The 20,924-nt window shown below is 41.6% G+C and overlaps 2 protein-coding genes and 1 long non-coding RNA gene across 6 annotated transcripts in view; 2 read left to right on the top strand and 1 right to left on the bottom strand.

The window, feature by feature from the left end:
* The window catches only part of ACVR2B (activin A receptor type 2B), a 135,436-nt gene extending 123,245 nt beyond the window's left edge, over positions 1 to 12,191 (top strand). Inside the window, exons 9-12 of one of the 3 annotated variants that reach the window (XR_014150090.1) lie at positions 864 to 1,002; positions 3,875 to 4,005; positions 6,104 to 7,490; positions 7,567 to 12,191. Coding sequence is in view for 1 of the 3 variants with exons in the window: in XM_081834429.1 (XP_081690555.1) it covers positions 864 to 1,002; positions 3,875 to 4,005; positions 6,104 to 6,298 (465 nt within the window). In the remaining 2 variants the exon portion in view is untranslated. Of the gene's footprint in view, positions 1 to 863; positions 1,003 to 3,874; positions 4,006 to 6,103 lie in introns of all 3 variants that reach the window. The other 2 variants (XR_014150091.1, XM_081834429.1) reach the window with 2 other exon arrangements.
* EXOG (exo/endonuclease G) overlaps positions 1 to 20,924 on the top strand; it is a 209,295-nt gene that overhangs the window by 163,810 nt on the left and 24,561 nt on the right. The window contains exon 1 of one of the 2 annotated variants that reach the window (XM_081834502.1): positions 20,787 to 20,890. The exons of the other annotated variant lie outside the window; for it this stretch is intronic. Coding sequence (XP_081690628.1) covers positions 20,854 to 20,890 — 37 coding nt within the window. The 5' untranslated portion in view covers positions 20,787 to 20,853. Of the gene's footprint in view, positions 1 to 20,786; positions 20,891 to 20,924 lie in introns of those variants that run through there. 2 annotated transcript variants of the gene reach the window in all.
* On the bottom strand, positions 14,662 to 20,883 carry LOC309326108. Its single transcript, XR_014150160.1, has 2 exons — positions 20,751 to 20,883; positions 14,662 to 19,736 (listed from the first exon to the last, which is right to left on the bottom strand). It is a non-coding gene; the product is annotated as an uncharacterized lncRNA (long non-coding RNA).

The following is a 20,924-nucleotide window of genomic DNA, read 5'->3' as shown; positions in this document are numbered from 1 at the left end:
GCGGTCCACTTTTCCGCCTCATTCTGCTGCAGATGCTAAGAGCTCTCAGTGGCTCGTCCCAGCGATCAGCCCAGTCAAAATACAGCTAGCAAATTGCGCAAACTAGAAGCTGACATTCGATGTTCCAGGATACTCTTTGACTATTCAACAGTTCTTTGTTTGGGATGTGCAGATGGAGACAGCGCTGCCACCCATTCAGCTCTGTACTGATACATCCACACAAACACCCCCCCCTACAGTATGCCCCCCCCCGAATTTCCTGCAGTGCTGAATGTGGAGAATGCTTTATGACCCAGATTCATGACTCAAGTTGGAAGGGGGAGGGAAGCCCTACACAGGGTATGGGAAAGTCTTGCTCCTCCACCTCCTTCTGCAAATGATGACTACGGTACTTTTCCACGTATAAGACTATATTTTTTTCTTGAAAAATCATGCAAAAAAACTGGTGTCGTCTTATACATGGGTAGTGAATAGGGTGGACGTTTGATTGGTTGCTGCTGCGTCCGTTAGCGGTGGTTGTGTGTGTGATTGGTTGCTGCATCAGTGGGTGGTGTTGATTGGCTGATGCTGCGGCAGTTGGGTGGGCGATCGGCCGCTTCTGCCGGCGAGGGGACAGACAGGAGGCGGATTTTGTGGCGCATGCGGGTGAGCGATTTACAGCAATTCCCGCCCCCCTCCCAAAAGCTCAACAACCCTGTGTGATCTCCCCCCATTTTCTGAAATTTGAGTCCCGCAAAATCCGTCTTATAGACGGAAAAGTATGGTATAAATTAAAGAAAGAAGAAAAATCCCCCCAGTTTTAAGGATGGGGGTTCTGTATTTGCCACACTGGTCTCAGTGGCTGATTCCTCTTTCTGACTCAGGTGGGAACAAGAAGATACATGGCTCCAGAGGTGTTAGAGGGAGCAATAAACTTCCAGAGAGACGCCTTCCTCAGAATAGACATGTACGCCATGGGGCTAGTCTTGTGGGAGTTGGTCTCCAGGTGCAAAGCGGCTGATGGTGAGTATCACAATCTCTATCTTTGGAGTTACTCCCACTGTCTCTGGTTTCCAGGAAATTCTGGGAATGCCTTTGCCCAGCTGGAATGTTGCCAGCAGAGTGGGGACCCCCTTAGTCACCTCTCCGCTTTTAAGGTTTCCCCCAAACAATTAAGTGGTATATAAACTTTTATGAAATAGTAAATCTCAGATTCTATCTGTCTGACATTAACCCAGAAGTAACTACAAGGGAGGGACGCGGGTGGTGCTGTGGGTTAAACCACGGCTTGCCGATCAGAAGGTCAGCGGTTCGAATCCCCGCGACGGGGTGAGCTCCTGTTGCTCGGTCCCTGCTCCTGCCAACCTAGCAGTTCGAAAGCACGTCAAAGTGCAAGTAGTTAAATAGGTACTGCTCCAGTGGGAAGGTAAACGGCGTTTCCGTGCGCTGCTCTGGTTCACCAGAAGCAGCTTAGTCATTCTGGCCACATGGCTCCCTCATGGCCAATAAAGCGAGATGAGTGCCGCAACCCCAGAGTTGGTCATGACTGGACCTAATGGTCAGGGGTCCCTTTACCTTTACCTAACTACAAGGGTGGCTGAGTTTTCGTCAATAGCATCTCTTAGAGTGGTGAGTGGCACTATTTAGCGGGAAGAAATCCCAATGAAAATCCTTGTTGTTATATATTTTACGAGGCCCTTCAGTTGTATATATTTTAAAATTTTATATGTGGAAGTTTTATGATGGCCTATACTTGTGATGCCTAATAAAGGTTTGGCGAAGTAAGAAATAGTAAATAATAACAACAACAACAACAACAACAACAACAACAACAACAACAACAATAATAATAATACCTAAGATCACAGAGAAAATTCCCATATGAATGCACAACAATATGGCAGATAACATTTTCTGCATATAGTTATGTATTGGGGTTACACAAGAACTTTTACAATATTGCACTCTTCTTGAGAGCCAGAAATGTAGAAGTAGTCAAAAGGGTTGCAAACTTTGTACTGCCTGCTGCAAAAGGTCAATTTAATGACCACTAGAAACTCGAAATAATAAGTAATTTTTCTTCGTGCTATCTGTGCAGTCACACATGTGGCCTCTGTGCCTGCATATGCAACATTTAGGAACTTTCTTGATTTAATTTAAGGACCTCCAGAGATTATAAGTAATTGTTGTTTTTAGAGAACGGCCTGTTTTCTCCTTATCTGTTTAATTCTAGGCTTTCAGTTCAGATAGTATACTTCCTCCCTCTATTTTTATGTCCTATACTACTAAATTTACTCAAGCCAGAATTACTCACATGCAAACCGAATAGATTAATTGGTCAGTCACCTAAAATTTGTGTGATTAATTAACAATATTTCTTTAATCAGTTGGAAAGCACTAGTTCAGGCATACTGGGTCCTTTTGAGCCTTCTGAGTTCATTGACCTTTTTTATTCATATTCATTTTAAGAGACAATATTAGGATTAAACGGTTGGTTTAACCTTCAGTATGTTTTATTGTCTTTTGTAGTATTGTACCTTTGCTTTAATTACTGACTGTAAGACACTTGGAGTGCTAGATGACTGAAAAATAAGCTCTGAATCTAAATACATAAAGGGAACAGTCTGTTCTGTACCAAAGGAAGGAAGGTACCTCTTTGGGCTAGTGCCTGCATTGAGATATAATGCTCCTAATTAGTGCTATGGGAATGAGACTGGGTGAGTCCTGGGCTTGTACACTTTCCTCTTCTCTTTCAGCAGGGTCACAAAGATGAGATTGGAAACTTTTGCTTTTGTTTTCTGCTAAATGCAGTTACTTGTCCAAGCCCAGACAAATGGTAGATACTGAAACTATGGTTTGGGGAAACCAAGCCAACTTAAATGGCTGTTTGGAGATCAGAGCCAGCCATTCATGTACTGAAGTTTGGATATAATTATTTGGGTAACAGATCTTGGATAACTAGAGTTCTGATAGAGGGAGCTGCATGTATGTGTGAAATGTGATCTTTGCCACTTTCTGGTGTTGCTGTGGAGACTTAGGCAGTGTACATATTCCAGCTTACTCTTCATCCAGTTCACTTCCATGATGTTAGCCACAATCCATATTCATCCTGTATCTATCCTGTTACTTCTTATGAAATTTTATGTTTCGGTGTGCTTCTGCCCCCCCCCCCAAACTCCCAGCTTTGATCCAAACTGAGAAAAAGTGAACAAGTCAGCTCTAGTTATCTCTTGCTTGGACTACTGCAATGCGCTCTATGTGGGGCTACCTTTGAAGGTGACCCGGAAACTGCAATTAATCCAGAATGCGGCAGCCAGACTGGTGACTGGGAGCGGCCACTGAGACCATATAACACCGGTCCTGAAAGACCTACACTGGCTCCCAGTACATTTCCGAGCACAATTCAAAGTGTTGGTGCTGACCTTTCAAGCCCTAAACGGCCTCAGTCCAGTATGCCTGAAGGAGTGTCTCCACCCCCATCATTCTGCCCGGACACTGAGGTCCAGCGCCGAGGGCCTTCTGGCGGTTCCCTCACTGCGAGAAGCCAAGTTACGGGGAACCAGGCAGAGGGCCTTCTTGGTAGTGGCACCCGCCCTGTGGAACGCCCTCCCATCAGATGTCAAAGAGAAAAATAACTACCAGACTTTTAGAAGACATCTGAAGGCAGCCCTGTTTAGGGAAGCTTTTAATGTTTAATAGGTTATTGTATTTTAGTGTTTTGTTGGAAGCCGCCCAGAGTGGCTGGGGTATAAATAATAAATTATTATTGTTGTTGTTATTATCTGTTTTAAGCTGGTAATGTGTACACAGCCATAGGTCACCCTGAATTAGAGCTTTCTGTCTCTTCCAAGGAGCTCTGCCACATAATGATGTTCTCCTTCCTATTCAAACTCAGGTCCGGTAGATGAGTATATGTTGCCTTTTGAAGAGGAGATCGGTCAGCATCCATCACTCGAGGACTTGCAGGAAGTGGTGGTTCACAAGAAGATGCGCCCTGCATTCAAGGATCACTGGCTTAAACACCCTGTATGTCCTTTCTCATTAATACTGTTTAAATCCCTTCTCTAGCAACTAGGTTCAAAAAGCACCGTGCTCTAGAGTAGGAAGCCCCATTCAAGTCAATCACAAGTTTTTGACTTACACAGCATTAAAAAAAGACAAAACCCTCTACAGCGGTACCTTGGGGTTACAGGTGCTTCAGGTTACAGGCGCTTCAGGTTACAGACTCCACTAACCCAGAAATAGTACCTCGGGTTAAGAACTTTGCTTCAGGATGAGAACAGAAATAGCGTGGTGGCGGCAGCGGGAGGCCCCATTAGCTAAAGTAATACTTCAGGTTAAGAACAGTTTCAGGTTAAGAACGGACCTCCAGAACAAATTAAGTTCTTAACCCGAGGTACAACTGTAGATTAAAATTTGGTGGGGTTTATTATTACTACCGGTAGTGGTAGTATTAGTACTGCCAACCTAGCAGTTTGAAAGCACGCCAGGGCAAGTAGATGAATAGGTACCACTGTGTTGGGAAGGTCAATGGCATTTCTGTGCGATCTGGTTTCCATCACGATGTCTTGTTGTGCCAGAAGCAGTTTAGTCCTGCTGGCCACATGACCCAGAAAGCTGTCTGTGGACAAACGCCGGCTCCCTTGGCCTGAAAGCAAGATGAGCACCGCAACCCCATAGTCGTCTTTCACTGGACTTAACCATCCAGGGGTCCTTTACCTTTAGTATTAAAGGTACTAAAGGTAATACCTTTAGTATTAGTATCAGTATTAGCATTGCCTTAATTTGCAGTGGTTCTGAGTAGCCGTTAGGATTGCAGTGAGAGGAGCAAGAAGAAGAGAAAGGGAGATTAGCAGGTCCTCCTGGTTTCTCTAGTTGGATTTAAAAGAAGAAAACCTATTTCAAATTATAATGTGGCTTGAATTCGAGGAACCTTGAACTAGTTCCAAGCACTGTGCAGAGATTTGGATCCGTGTTTTCTTTTTACATCAGCTTTCTTCGTTCATTTATGTTCTAATCCGAGGGGACTTTAAAAAGCAGATTGTGATGTAATGTGATGTGGGTGGCAGGCCTGTTTGTCTATACACAAACACACACACCTCTCTCTCTCTCTCTCGTGTGTGTGTGTGTGTGTGTGTGTGTGTGTCTCCTCAGCTTTTATGTATTTTATTATCTGTTTAAAAGCATCTTTACAGCATTTAACATTTTTAAAATGTAATATAGAAATAAACACAGATAAGAGCAAGGGAAAGCACATATATGAAAGAAACACCATGAAAATGAATGAAACAGAAATTCAGAGGATTCAGAGATGTAAAATCAGGTCCAATTTTACAAAGATGTAAAATGCATTTTCAAGCTTCTGTCTACATAGAAAGTTCTTTGGGTCTTGGCCTAAGTGACGAGTTTTTCTGAGGGGTTGATTTTGTGTAGAACCAGGAAACCCACTTTATATTGTTGCTGCTGCTGTTGCCGTTGTTTTATAAGCCATTTCTGGGTTTTGGTCCAATTAATATACGGATGCAGTTCCTTAGAACACTTCTGGGCATCCATTTAGACATAAGAAAAATAAAAGAGAGCTAAACTAATGAAATAAATTCCCCAGACTGGTAGATTGTTTGTGTTGGTTGAAAAAATAGTATCTGTAGAACATGTCACAAAGGCCTAGATCTCACTTAAAGCCCGTGTCTGCTGTTTGTTCTCTGCTGCATAGGACACTCCTCTTGTCTGTTTTTAGACATCCCTTTAATCATTCTGGCTTTTCTTGACCACTGAATCCGATAGTTGAAGCCGGACTCCACAAATTTTGACTCTTAATAGTTTTGTATTGTTCTTTTACATATTGCACACCACTTAGAGGTTTTCCTTCAATAGTTAAGTGGGTGATCAATGTTCCAAAATGAGTAAATTGAAATATATAAATGTGATATGGTTCGCCTTTCATAAACATGAAGAAATCGGCGCCAGTTTTTATCCCAGCTTGAGGAAGCAGCACCTAGCAGCGACCAGGCGGGGTCAGCAGTGATGGGAAGGGAAGTGGGATTCTATGCTTAATGCTGTTCCTAACTCCACCCTTGGTGTCCTATGAGCTAAACACCCCTGTCCTCTTACGCTCTGTCTCCAGGGTTTGGCACAGCTTTGTGTGACGATAGAAGAATGCTGGGACCACGACGCAGAGGCACGCCTCTCGGCAGGTTGCGTAGAGGAGCGGATTTCTCAGATACGCAAATCAGTAAATGGCCCTACCTCGGACTGCCTCGTTTCCATTGTGACCTCTGTCACCAACGTGGACTTGTTGCCCAAAGAGTCAAGTATCTAAAGCCTGGTTCACGTTTTTTTGTTTTATTTTTTGTGGTCTTTCCAGACTCACTGGATTTTTTTTAAAAAAGAAAGAAGTTAAACCACAATCCAACATACACACACACACACACACACACACACACATACATACATACATACATACATTTACACACACACACACACACACACACACGAATGCAGCTGCTATTTTAATCTTGACTTTTTATTGTTATTATTATTATTGTTATTATTATTGTCGTTGATGTTTTTATTATTATTATTTTGACTGGATCAATTTTACCAGCGCATTGCTCTACTGTATTAAAACGAGAGGGGGGGGGGAGGAAAACGAGGACATCTCAGCAAGCATTCGGGTGCCGACTAATGAATGCGGATAATGGTGCAGGTACCTCAAGACCTCAATGGACTCACTTTTATTTCCCTTTTTTAAATAATAATAATGATCCTGTTTTCTGGGTTTTCTCTTTTGTCCGGTCTGTTTTTTCTACGCGAGGCATCGGCGATACCAAGCAAACAAAAACCTACCCATCTGCAAGGACATGCTGCAAGCTTAATAGGACTGTCACATAAGATCACACCTCATAACAAGACTCTCACACCCCGCGACTTTTCTTTTTTCCGTTGTTCCTTTTCTATTTTTGACAGCGAGCTTAAAAAAAAGAAAAAAAAAGAAGGAAAAAAAAAAAGAAAACAAAAGCAGACGTGTCTTTTACGGGTGTAACGGGTGTCGCCGTAATGTGGGGGGGAGGGGGGAGGCGGGGAGTTGGGAGAGGAGCCAAGAAGAAGAACGCTCACTCTTTGATGGTATAGAATCGAAAGGGAAAAGTTTAGTATTGGGACTTGGGAGAGGAGAGAGAGAGAGAGACGTTGAACTCTGGCAGCATTCTGGAGAAACACCTGCTTAGGGAGCTACTTCTCAGGTAAACAGTTTGTGAGAGGAAGGGGCAAGTTTTGAGGCAAGAGTATTAAAACTGCTGCGGAGCACGGAGAAAGTTGGGTCACAGCGAATCGCCGGCGGAATTAGGTCCTTTCGTTACCTCAGGCTTCAGTGGTATTTAAATAGAGGAAAAAGAAAACCCCTATATCTTTTAAAAAAAAAGTTCAGAGAATGGGGTCTTGGGGCTGAATTGCTGCATTGGGCAAATTTCCCACGCGGCGTCCGATTGGAGCAACGTTTGGAGTTTCTAAAAGTCCGTTTTCAAATAAAAATACAAGGGAAAACAAAACATGTAAGCTAAAATAGAAGACCGTTAATGCCTGCAACAGGTTCTTAGCATGTAATGCTGTGATTGGAAACTGATTTCCTTGCAAATCCCACTGAGCAATAGGCCTTACTTCCAAGTAAATATGAACCACCGCTAGTGAAATTCTTAAAGGTTCTGGATTTCAGCTGTTATATCCTGATGTACCCACATTTCCAAGGAAATGTGCTTTATTCAGTGGGTTGGCCGATGTGGATGGGATATGTGGAGATAACCATGTTGTCTACTCTTGTCTTGGAGCACATCTGTGTGACAGATTTAAACCCATTCCAGATCTTTTCAGCTTCTTTTGGTATCTCCAATGAAATTGTCAGGGCAGGGTGTGTGGTTCGGTGGGCTTCTATTTTATTTTGAGCATTAATGGCTCCCAACGCTTACATTTCCCAGACTTCTTTAATGGAAGCCATGACACTTAAACCACTTTGAAACCGGGGTTTCTAGCTCAGCTTCATTTTTGTAGCCTGGTGTAGCTGATCATTTGTACTTTCTCGGCCCCGATCCTAAGCATATTGGTATACATTGCTCGGAAGTAAGTTCCATTGTCCTATTGGGGCCCGTCACACCCAGGCCAAGGTTCGCCGTCGGTTGACAAACCTCCAAGTTGATTCTTCTTGATTCTTCGTTCTCTGAACTCTGTCACCCAACTCTTTCATCTTAACAGTGGTGCGTATTTTCAATACGGTTGATTCTATTTATGCCATAAACTCGCTCTAATCAGTGAATGTTCCTAATGCTGCTGATTCAACGTTTAAATATTTTTTTAACTTGCAAACCATGCAATGATTTTTTAAAAGAAGAAAAAAATTAGAACACACATACGCATTACGTGGCTTCCGAGGTTTAAAACTGAAAAAAAAAAGTTTTGAAAAAACTTCACGACCACAGATCACCTCAAACCAGAAATACCTCAGAATTTTCTACTTGTATGAGTTTTATTATATATTTTGTTAGTTGTGTTGTCTTGTAGTATGTATATTTTAATGTAAGTTGACTTTTATGACAAGGGAGTTTTAAAAAAAGTTTTAAAAAGTTTAAAAAAAAAAAGTTCCAAAATATTTTAGGAAGTGCTACCATTTTTTTGTTGTTTTTCTGTTTTTTTTATAAAGCACCATTATGTAAATAAGTGTAAACGGTTTTAGAATAACTGCCTATAAAAAAGGTTTCTGGGCATTATTCACTGTTCTTTGCAAAGGCTGTTTCCATTCTCTTACTTTTTGGAGGGCAGTGGGGAGCACAAGCTGTTTTAGTGAAAGGTCAGTGCATCTTTTCGTTTTGTTCTCATGAAATTTTAACTTTTTCCTCTGGCTGCAACATCAATCCGCAAAAGAAAGTTGTCTTATTTACACTCACTACCTGCCACAGGACGATAATAGTATTAAAAATTACCTTTGGATATGTTCTTGGGGGCTCTTAATTCCCAGCCCATTTCTGCCAAGGCAGTTTCACTACCTGTAAATTAGACGGTTCCAAAAAATAAAATAAAATTGCAGGCTTACTGCTGGATGGATTTGATGAGGCAGATGTCCTGCAAAAGATTGCTCTTCCCCGTCCCCCCATAAAAACAGTACAGAGTTGTTTTTGACATTGCTTAGGAAAGAGCAAGTGTCTCTATGTTTCCAGGTGCAATTCAAAGTGTGGGGGTGCATTTTCATTGCTGGGGGTTGGGCATTGCACCCCTTGCCTTGGGGGAACAACCGAGGTCCAGAAGAGTGAGAATCAGCAGCAGTCACTCCCTCTCCCTCTTCCCTCTGCATCTTTTGAACATCCAAACCAGTTTTAGACTCGACAGTGCTTAAACATGCATCTTTCACACCAATTCTAAATTTTACTTACTTGGAAGTAAACTCCACTGAAACCAGTGTGATTTACTTTTAAGGATCGAATGTATTCAGAGTTGAGGAGTGTGCACCTATTTAATTTTTTGAGATGGCTGTACGTGACAAATGCAGACACCTTCCTTGATGTTTAGGTTGCCCCCACCCATAATTCTTAAAGGCTGTCATGTTTGAGCCTAAATCTGAACACTAATGGTTAAAACACGAGAATCGTTTTATTGGCTGAAATACTACAAGAAGTTAAGGCACGTGTAGCTTTTTAAGGCAAAGCCTTTCCCCATTTACTCTTTTTGACCATGTTTTTATATTGAATTTAACTACACTTATTAGATTCACAAACCTGACTTGGGATTCGCTCTGTAATTTCAGAACACAGAGTGTTAAGTTTGCTCTCCTTTGCGGAGCCAAATGTGGAGAGGGCTGCACAATTTGTGTGACCCACCAGGCATTGTGGCTTGTGTAGTGTTTTAACAACCCCTTCCTTTTGCTATCCCTAAGAAGGCAGGGTGAGAGCTAAGCACTCGGAAAGTCCCAACTTTGAACTGATTGGGCTGAATTTTGTCGCATTTAAAACAGGCTCAAACTGGGACAATATAACAATTTGTGTAAAAGACCCAAAGTAACTTTATCTTTGTGATTGATGTTGTAAAGAGGAATGGCAGAAGCTTCGGAGAGGATGAAGTGAAATAAGAAAAATTAAGCTTAAATACACCTCGAACCTATATATCTTCTTAAATGTGAGATTTAATGATCCAGGTTGTTAATGATGGTGGAGAAAGAGATGTGCTGTTTTTTAATTATTGTAAGAACTCTGCTGCTTTGGATTTCCTTTTTTATTTTCTCGCAGCGTTATTTATGTGATGGCTAAAACAGGCTTGGTTTACAGCAGTTGCTTTTCTCTTCTTTAGAAGCAAACACACAACCTTCTGGTTTCTTTAAGAAGCTTTAAAGTATTTATTGAAAGTGCCATATGAGTTTTATAGCCTACTAGACAACAACTTCAACCTTCCCTTTATGGGAGGGGAGAAGGATTTCCACACCTCCCACTCTCAGTTGCATTAAACTTGTTTTATTGCAGGACGCACAAATATATTTTTTTGACCAAAATTAACTGTTTCATACCTGTTGATGGCATCTCTCTGCTCCTTACAGATCATTTTGTCACTGGCTGGTTAAGCAAAACTTGGTGGTCGGCTATAAACATGCCTATTGCTCGCAAACATCCTGTCTTGTGTCCTTCGTTCCTAGCACATCAGCTACCTCGCTGGCAATATGACATCGTTTGTGTCCGATAGATGTGTTTAATGAACTGATAGTAAATATTTTAGCATCAATACGATGCAGCTTTCTCAGTTGCTTTGATCAAAGCTTTCTTTCGCTATGAAAGAGTTCACAGAATCCCCAGTAGTATCTTTTAAGTCTTCCTGTCCCTAAGCTGGTTCTGTACACCTGATTTAAAGCTGCTTCTTGATATAGCAATAAAATAGTTCACCACTGGTACACGAGAGTAAATTCTTCCCCAATACGATTTTGGTTTAAGTCCAAACCTGTTGCCAACATTAAATCAACCCTTTGTGGGCATCCTAAACTACTTTGGTTCCTGAAATATTGACTATTCTTGCAGTGCAATCGTTACTAAGAAGTAAGTTCATTTGAGTTCATTGGGGCTTACTCCCTGGTAAGTGGGAATAGGATTGCAGACTGGACTTATTCAGCTTCCTAAATCTTCCCACTTTACAGAGAGAGAAATCCTACAGGGGTTAAATTAATTATGGTGCAGCCTTCATTCTTCAGTAACCAATATCAAAATCCCTTGTGCAAGATTGTTTTCACCCCTAATCTAGATCTTTGCAGCATTAGCACTGTATTGTCAGCCCACAGTGCATTAAAGTAATCTTAACTGTGCTTATATTTTAAAACATGGCTATTATGCTGGGCTTCTGAATGTCACTCCTTGAGAAGTACTTGTTTATGCTTATTTAAGAATATTAAAATAGTGTTTTCTTTGTTCCCTTTTGAAATTTGTTAATATGAAAGTGATGTCTTTTTTCAAAAGTGGCAGCTATAAAGCAAAACGACTACAGTACTTCTTTCTGGTTTAGAATAGCAGAACACTTGTTGATTTTTCTGCCTGTGGTAGCAATTCTAATATGCTACAGTAGGTGCTGTGGGCTTTTAATAAAGGTGAGAAATCCAAATTTTCTAAAGGGTGTTCATGCAATATAAAAGCACAATCATAATGCTGTTGCAGTATTGTCCCACTAATGTTCTTAGAGTTAAGAAACAAACGTACAGCACTATGAGTTTTGCTTCTTGATTATTTCAATATGCTATTTTAAAATGTTTATATAGATGGGAAGTGGCCTTTGAATACACACATACACACCTGAAGAATGAAAACTGCACTGTGTTTGAAAAATTTATTTTGTACCACAAATTATTTTGTAAAGCATAATGGATGACATTCAACATTAATCAGAGTAGACTCAATGAAATTAATGGACTTAAGTCTGTTTCAGTAGTGTGCTCTTGAGTATGGCTAACATCGAGTATTGCCCAATATGTTTCTGCAAGGAAAATGGAAAACAGGAATCCTGTGCAGCCACAGCAAAAAAGAAACCAGATTTAAAACTAGCTAGAGAAAAGGTGGCCTGAATTCATGAATTGCCAACTTACTTGTAGACTTCACTATGTATTCCTCTTGTACATAATCCCTTTTGCGAAAACAGAAACCCCACACTTTTGACTGTTTTTTTCATGGCCTCCTTAAGATTCTACCACCACTACAACAACAGAAATATTTGTGTAGCCTTCATACAAATTCCTTATGGAAAACACACATTTTGATGCGTTTTGTGATAATTTGTGTGGCCTTATCTATTAAGCATTTATGAAAACCACAGCAAATCAGATTTCTGCTCCATAACATGCCAGCAGTTCTGTTTATAGTGACTATATGTACCACATTGACAATACGATCTGTAAAGAGATGTTCTGTCAGCATTCCTTTGGCAATGGGCTCCTGGTAGTTCTTCCCATCTTGCTGAAATGCACTGATTAATATCTGCAAATCAAATTTCTCCGGGTTATAAAAGTTAGCCTTTTGCTTTCCGTAACTAAAGCAATGGGCAATGTAAAGGAGCTTTATGTTTCATTTTTTGACAGTACAGTAGTAATGGGGCACTGCCAAGTTTCCCATAGTTAACAGATGTTTAAAAACATCTGTTTCTAAGTAAACAGAGTTTCAAAAGAGGAAGCCTTTTGCTTCCTCAGCATCCCAATGCAAAGTCAACACTTCACAAACTAGTAACCGTGGGCATGAGATCAAGGGCACCCTACAGGCACATGTGCTCCCATTACTTATTTCCTCCACAAATTCCATTGTTCCTTCCCTTTTCAGTATAGTATAGTGTTTTGTTAACGCCAACAATGGTTAGCTTGAAAACAGAATTTGCAACCAAGGTTTAAAGCTTATTGGCAAACCCAGTTTAAAGCTAACCTTGGCTAGCCTTAACTGACATGCTACACACAGTGGTTAACCCTAAAAAGAGAAGGGAAGAATTGTTGAGGAGAGAGAGAGAGCATGTGTGCACACCAGGTGCTTCCAAATTCTTAATCAAAAGATTGATTACTTAGACAACATGGCTGAGATAGAATATCCCTCAGTTTCTCACTCCAAGGATGCTGATTTCATGACTCTGGATACCTGAAGTTGTTGAACCAAGCATCTTCTATTTAAGCTTGGAATTTTAGGGTGAAACTGATATCCTTGCTCAAAATCTTAGGTTACTTTGAGGGCCCAGAGCAGCTTGGAAGTTAATCTAGTATCTGGCTAGCAAAGAACCCACACACAGCAAGGTCAATCACATGGTCCTTTTCCATCAGGTTGTTGGCTGGCTTGGAAATCAGCAGGTTTTCCTGTCGCCTATTACCATGATGAAATATGAGTTTCATGTGCCATTTTTATGACTGACAGCTTAACCCCTTGCAGTCTTCTTGGTGCTGAACTTCCTATTGCAGCTCAGCAAAGTGATTAAACCACAGAGTGTCATGTTCTAAAATACAAATTGTGAATGTGTTTTCAGAAGCCTCCTTATACATACTTCTGGTGCTCAGGCTGCTGCCAGACTTTAACAATGAATAGGCCCATCACTTGGTAGTCAAATTTAGGATCCATTGATCTGTCATTTACGCACACAAAAAGTTTCCAATTCATTGTCTAAAAACTTGGTCAGTATGTTCTGTTTCTTACACTCCCCCCCCCCCTTAATTTTTAAAAAAATCTGATTTTGGACAGAGTTCTTCATTTTGTATTAGGACACAACTGTGGAAACATTATTTTTAGCTCTTCATTTCCGAAGTCTAAAGCTCTTTCTTTGTGCCTTCATTTATTTTCATGCAAAGCAACTGCTGTAAGTTCTTTTTAATTCCTCCCCCCCCGCCATCAGGATGTTACAGGGAGGGGGGAAGAGAAACTGCTTTTCATTATCCAATTGTTGTTTCTGGATTTCAAGAACCAGTTACCTCAAACTTCACATTATAACAGTGTTGCTTTCTGGAATCTTCTTTGTACTGCAAGATTGTAAAATATGCAGACAAGGAACCACGCTACACACAAGTGTTATATAAGTTATATATTTTATATAATTTATATGCAGAAAGGAAAAAATGGAAATGGATCCCTAGGGATTGCAGCTTACATTTCATTTTTGAAGCTTGTGGTTCCTTTCCCCACTCACAGTTAAACCAAAAGGGCTTTTTTTGTGTCAAGCTCTAATTGTGTTGGATGTATGTACAGCAAGAGGGCGTTATGAACAAGTGCTTCCTTTCCTTGATTTCTACTGTGTTCAGTGTTTTATTGGGAGATATTTCCTGGTTATCTGGTCAAAGTTACTTGGAACATCTGACATGGCGGATAGGTGCCACCGGTTATCATGACCCTGCACATGAAGTTCCAAAGGGGTACAACTTGGACAGAGCATGGGGCGATCCATATTGAGCCCTTTAGTAGAGACTGATCTTCTCCAAATAACAGCACTACAATTTTCTCTGGAATGGAAATCTATAGCATTATTTTTACTGATCTTGGTTTTTTGGGAGCGGGGGCGGGGGTGGTGGTTCAGGGTTTTTTAATAATAATAATCTGTTCAGTCTTACAATTTTTATTCCTGGTCATTGAGACATGCTGTTTTACCAATATAAGAGAGACCTTCCTATCAAAATTGAAATTCGCAGCAGGTTGGAGATAATTTTTTTTTGCCTCCGCCAACGCCTTTCGAAATTATCAGTGTCAAACATTTGTGAAGCTTTTAGTGGTTACAGGGGGAGGGGGAGACTGAGCTACCTGTCCCCTCCGAAACTTCCTATGAAGTTAAAAGTTTTGTCATATAGTGATACTTGCTGATACCACAAAAAGGTGGTTACTGCGGATTTTAAAACATGCTTCTCGGTCTCCAGTTCTATGCCCCTACATTTGCACAAAGCCAGGGCATTCCTCTTGCCAATCTACCACCATTTGAATATCAGAACTGAAGCCTACAGTCTTTCACCTGTGAATACTTGTCACATTTTGTCCTTAAGTTTGGTGAATTTCCTACTGTAAAGTTGACTTAAGTACAGTTTGTCAGTTTGTGGAAAGAGCTTTCTGCATTGTTTATACCATTAGATGCTTATAGTAAATGTCACAGGATAGAACAAAATTTGGAAGGGAGGGGGCACAAAAAAATGAAATACACTCTTTGTTGTTTTTTTAAAACCATCGTTCCTTTTATCAACTACTTCTAAATGGTATGCTTTATTCAAAGAAATAAAGTCCTAAAACTAGTCTAGCATAGTGAGATGTGTGTATCAGTTTTATGATGAATAGTTATGTCTTATTAAGCTGTGTTACTTAACTTGTACATAGAAGGCCTACAGAGGAGTTTGCAGTAACCTGTTCCCGCAAGATTTCCAATTTGAATTCTTGGCAAACTTCAGAAATGAGAATTAAGTAACTAGTTTAGGAAATTGATAAATGCAGAAAGCTCTACCAGATGGTGAAATAATTAAAATGACTATTGGTCCTGGCTCAAATTCCAATGTACTGTTTGTATACCAAGATACGTGAAACGTAAATGTTGTAGGTTATATTTCACTCTTGTAGCTTAAAATAAAAAAAAAGTAGACCAGAGATAGCTTGTACTACTGACTTAACAAAATTTATATTAAAGTATCCACACACAAACACACAAAAAAAGTATACAGAGAGTTGAGCTCATTGCTGTAACCCCTTTTGGATTGTGCTGATTTTTTATATATATTATATATATATAGATATACATATGTAAGATGGCCTAAAGAAGACATTCGCTGTATGCAGTTATGAAATGGAAATGTTTTGAAACATTGTATCATAATTCATAAATTTGCAATAGATCTTTGTTCCTTTTTACTGTGGTATTTTAGAAACGAGTCTCATGTTTGAAATTAGATCTGCCAAGTTTGGGTATTGCTGCTTCAGCTAAGTTCAGGGTGCCCGAATAAACCAGTATGAATGTAGTATTTTTGCCCTGTGTGAAGCAGCTCCGCTCCAACAAATAGGAGGAAAAAACCTAGAAAGAACTATTTCAAATTTATCTTTTTTTGTATATTAAAATAAACAATAAATTACAAATATTTTGTGTTGGTGATTTGTAGGAACAACTTCCCTATTTCCCCCCAATCAGGGCATGTGCCATGGCTATTTGCTGACCATGGCTCATCAGAAGTAAGCCACATTGAATTCTATGGAGCTTATTCCCAAGTAACTAGGATTAGGGTTGCAGCCTGACAATAACCTGGGTGGTTATTGGGTTGGTGTTTTTATTTTGATTACGTATTTTGTGGTTTTATATTTTGATTTTATTCTGTGAACTGCCCTGAGACCTCCCGGTATAGGGCGGTATATAAATCCAATGAATAATAAATAATTCATTAGCTTGCAAGTCTCCCCCAGCACTCTGCTTTAAACTATTACAACTGCAGACTTTGTGACTTTCACACTATGCCAGCTTTCCCCTCATCCCCATTCAGTCTGATGAAGGAATTCAAAGAACTTTCCATATTGACCTTCCTAAAAAGTCACAGGGCATCTGCCTTGGAACCCCTTTGTGCCGCAGTGGGTTATTTTATTCAGTGCTTTTTTCCTTAAAAAATGTTTAGGGGTACTCTTATTTTCCAACTCATACTGAAATACTGCCCCTCAATGAGGCCAAACTTAAGATTCACAACATGCTTAGGGGTATGCGTACCCCTGCATTCCCCCAGGAAAAAAGGACTGATTTTATTTATTCAAAGCATCTGAACCTGCTTCTTCTGCCAAAAAGGTTCTACAATTCTTTAATGTTCTATAGAGTACACATACTGTTAACGCAGAGCACTTGCCAGACTGGTTGGGCCTTATGGCTGCTGGCAAGGCCAGCTCAAGACATTTTGACACCTGAGGCAAACCACAAAATGGCACTTCCTCTGTCAGGGAAGAAGAGGTGAGTGAAGTTCTGCATCAGGAAGAAGGGTGAGGACACCAGCAGTGCCTCCAATTCACCAACAAGCCACTGTAGAGGTGGCAGATCCAAAAAAACAAACTGCCTTTCAATTGCATCTACAATCTCACAGGCAATGTGTGATGTCTCCCAGGATCCCCTGGATCACTGTCCGCAAACTGCTATTCATACATTCTTAAACTTTGCCATAAGCAACAACATCCAGAAGTGTGCTCCTTTAGTCTCTTCTCTGGTAGGCAAGGTAGCTGTGTTCATTGTTTTTGCTGCAACGTATACCAGCTCCTTGGAGAAAAAAGCTGGGATAAAGAAATGCTAATCCTCATTCAATTCAGGAGAGCCAAAGAAAATTAATGCAACTGGAGAAAGAGCTTCTGGAATGGTAGCCACAAGTCAACACTCTGTAGGAGATTTCCACTCACTTGCTCATCAAATCTGGTGATTATGTTGAAGCTCATGAGAAGGTCCATGTTTCTGGGAAGAAACTGAAGCGGCTTCTGGAGTCTCAAGTAATTTAAAGTTCCGCATGGAAAGCTGGACACAAGTGCATTTTTGCAGGATGTGGACGAACTGGACTCGGGAGGCTGTACCAGAGAAACCTTGCACATCTAAAAACAAGGCTGGTGGAAGGACCACCTTGGAGACTTGAGAGTGGCACTGATATTAGAGAGGACAGGGGTGGTGCCAGCCCAGCTGCTCCCAAGACCTGTGACTTCCTGTCCTGTGTACTGCGAATGGTGTTCCCTCTTCAGTCCCTCTTCTCCACCTGATTTTGGCTGTATATCTCCTTGGTAATAGGCCAAGGAGCCAATGGTTGCTGAGCTGCACCCACCATTGTGAGGGCTGACGGGGTGGTGGTGATGCTTCCCCAGCTGCTACCATTGTTGACTGTGATGTCACAAAAAAAAGGCAGCTGAGTGGGTATAAATGTTGGCCAAGGCAAAAGGCAAGGCAGCTGCCCTCCCCAGAGAGAAATAGGCAGCAGCGGTGGCACTCAGCTCTAGTGGTCTCCTGCCCCATGGCAGCAAGCTGGCAGGCGGAAGGAGGCAATCACCCAGCGCTGAAATGCTGTGGAGCAAGGAGAAGGCAAGTTCAAAGTTTACTTGCTAGTGGGATTGCTACTTGAAGGCAGCTGATACTCAGCTCTGAAGCAGGCGGTCGTCTGGCAATGGACCTGGCGAGGCTGCAGGTGGTGGATGGTTGCCGGAAGAGTTTGCATTCAGGCTAGTGGATGTCGTAAGGCTATGCTGGCTGAAATGGATGCAAACTGGTTTGGAAGCCTTGTTTGTTAATAGGCAGCCAAACAGAGGAGGGAAGTTGCAGCGGGTGAATGTTCCTAGGCGGAAGCTGGTGGAATTTGCATTTGCATTTAAATGATGTCAGTGGATTCCCTAGGCAGGCAGAAACCAGTGGAGGTGTCTGGGTGGACGCTGTCAGATGGTGGCCATCCCACTCATCTGTTTGCCTTTGCCTTTCAGGGATGTCCGGAGTCGGCAAGCTTTTCCACGAGACCAGCCATGAAAGTCATGAAGAGAACCACAGGATGTCCCTATTTGCATCGGAGAAATGAATGTGAAATACTGACAGTGAGCAATGGACAAGGCCGTGGCCATAACTGAGGGAAGGAGCTTTGAAGGGAGACTGCAGACGGACATCTGCTGGATTGCAAGTGATGGAGTCTGTTCTTCTCCTCTGCATTCCCCACTGTGGCTGTGAGTTTCAGGAGATCACATCATCAATCTGATGAAACAAGCTGTGGTTCATGGAAGCTTATATACCATAATGCAGGAGCAAGACAAGCAGTTTGACAAAAATGAGGGGAGGAAACATTAGGCCACATTCGCACTGTTCACCGGAAGTGCTATGACGCTTTAAACAGGCATGGCTTCCCCCCATGGATTCTGGGAACTGTAGGTGGTTAAGGAGACTGAGAGTTGTTAGGAGACCCCCCTGTTCCCCTCCCAGAGCTACAATTCCCAGAATTCCCTGGAAAGAAGGATGGGTGGTTACACCACTGGAAGTTGTAGCTCTGGGAGGGGAACAGAGGGGTCTCCTAACAACTCTGGGCGCCCTTTTCAAACTATAGCTCCCAGAATTCTTTGGGGTAAGAAGCCATGAGTGTTTAAAGTGCTTCACGGCACTTTAAACGAATGGTGTGGATGTGGCCCTGGCCTCCCTCAACTCACTGCCTCTTAGGAATTGAAAGGATTTCCCCATTTGGTCCCTTTTAACAGCTTCAAATCTCTCGGGAACAGGAAGAAAGACTTTATATCTCATGCCATTTTAGGTGGTTTCTGCTTGATTGTTGAGATCATATGACAATTTCAATTGGAAAACTAATAAATTATTATTTTTTATAAAGATTATTTTTATAAAAACCTTTGAATGCCTTTTAAATGTGTTTCAGAGCACTGAGAATGATGTGTTCACTTGAAAGCAATGCCCTTAGAGCACAGAATCATAGAATTGTAGACTTAGAAGGGACCACGAGGGTCTTTGAGTCCAACTCCCTGCAGGAATCTTTTGCCCAACAAAAGAGGTTGGTCTTTGTTCTGGGCTAGGTGCAGAGGTAGAGAATGGGAGAGTGAGGAAGTACAAGCACAGCAGGTGAGAGATGCTCCCAGGTTGTCCTTGAGGCAATCCAAAGGGCTGGTACCTGCCTCCTTCGCATTCAGCTTCCTAAGGCCACCCACACGACAGCCACCTCCCAAAGAAGAGAATCACAGAGTCTTGTGTGCCTTCCATTTTGGGAGAAGCTTCTCGAAGGAATATTTCTTCCCTTACTGGTAATGGCTGACCTCTCTCTTCTGTTTTAGCAGATTCTGGAAAAACAAAACACTATGGGTAAAATTATGTGCTGGATTGTTGATATTCTTCTGTATATCAGATATATTCTTCTGTAAGTTCATTGGAATGTTATATAAATTTATCCCAACAACACAAATGAGGGATGTGGTTATTTAGCAAATGCAGGGGAAGGCTGTGAGGGGACTCCTCAGTCATCATTTCTTTATTAACAAGTGCCCTCCCCCCCCCAAAAAAATGTGAGGCCTAGTAGGGTTGGACAGATGTTTTCCCATCCCTGGCTATGTAAGGACTGTGAGTGATGTCACAAACAGACATGGCAGAACAGACATTTCTTTCTTTTTAAAGAAATGGGATTTTGATGGAATAAAGCCCCCCTCCCCCATCAAAACAGCCCTATTTATCCCAGCATGTATCTGTATGGGAGTTGGAACTGCGTTTACATATGAAACGGTTTGAATTTTATTAGGCTCATTAGTCCCCCTTCACTGCAAAGTCCCAAGGTCGGCTACAAGCAATAAAATATGCACCTGTAAAGCAAAACAGTTCTATCCATAAATACATAGTTAAAAAAACAGAATGTGGAATTGTTGTACTTTATAATTGAATAACTGTAGGTTTTGAAGGGACCACAACGGCCGTCTATCCCCCTGCAATGCTGGAACAACTAAAGCATCCCTGGCGGATGACCATCCAACCTCTGCTTCAAAACCTCCAAGGAAGGAAGAGGTTCCCCATCTTCTGACAGAGACTGTGCCACTGTCAAATGGCTCTTCCCATCAGAAAGTTCTTCCTGATGTTTAGGCCAGAAGCACAGCTGTCCACGTTTCTCTTTTTTAAAAGGGAAATTCCCTTATTTCGAATAGGATTCCTCGCAAGAAAAGGGAAAAGTTGAGAGCTATGGCCAGAATCTCCTTCCTTGTAACTTGAAGCCATGGGTTCAAGTCCTAAAACAAGCAGGCTCCCTCTTCTGTGCCCTTAAGATCTTTGAAGATGGCTATCATCTCTCTTCTCATCCAGGCTCAACCTACCCAGCTCCTTTAGCCGTTCCTCACCAGGCTTGGTTTCCAGACCCTTGACCATCTTGGTCTCCTTCCTCTGCACACCTTCCAGCTTGTCAACACCCTTCTTAAAATGTGGCAGCCAGAAAGGGCACACAATATTATTCCAGGTGTGTCCCTGGGGTGGGGGGACGGGACATTTTA

Source organism: Podarcis erhardii, assembly GCF_964252035.2.
Source record: "Podarcis erhardii genome assembly, chromosome: 12".
In the NCBI taxonomy this organism is placed as follows: domain Eukaryota; kingdom Metazoa; phylum Chordata; class Lepidosauria; order Squamata; family Lacertidae; genus Podarcis; species Podarcis erhardii.
The sequence above is the reverse complement of the archived record's forward strand: the minus strand, read 5'-3'. Positions and strand labels throughout refer to the sequence as shown.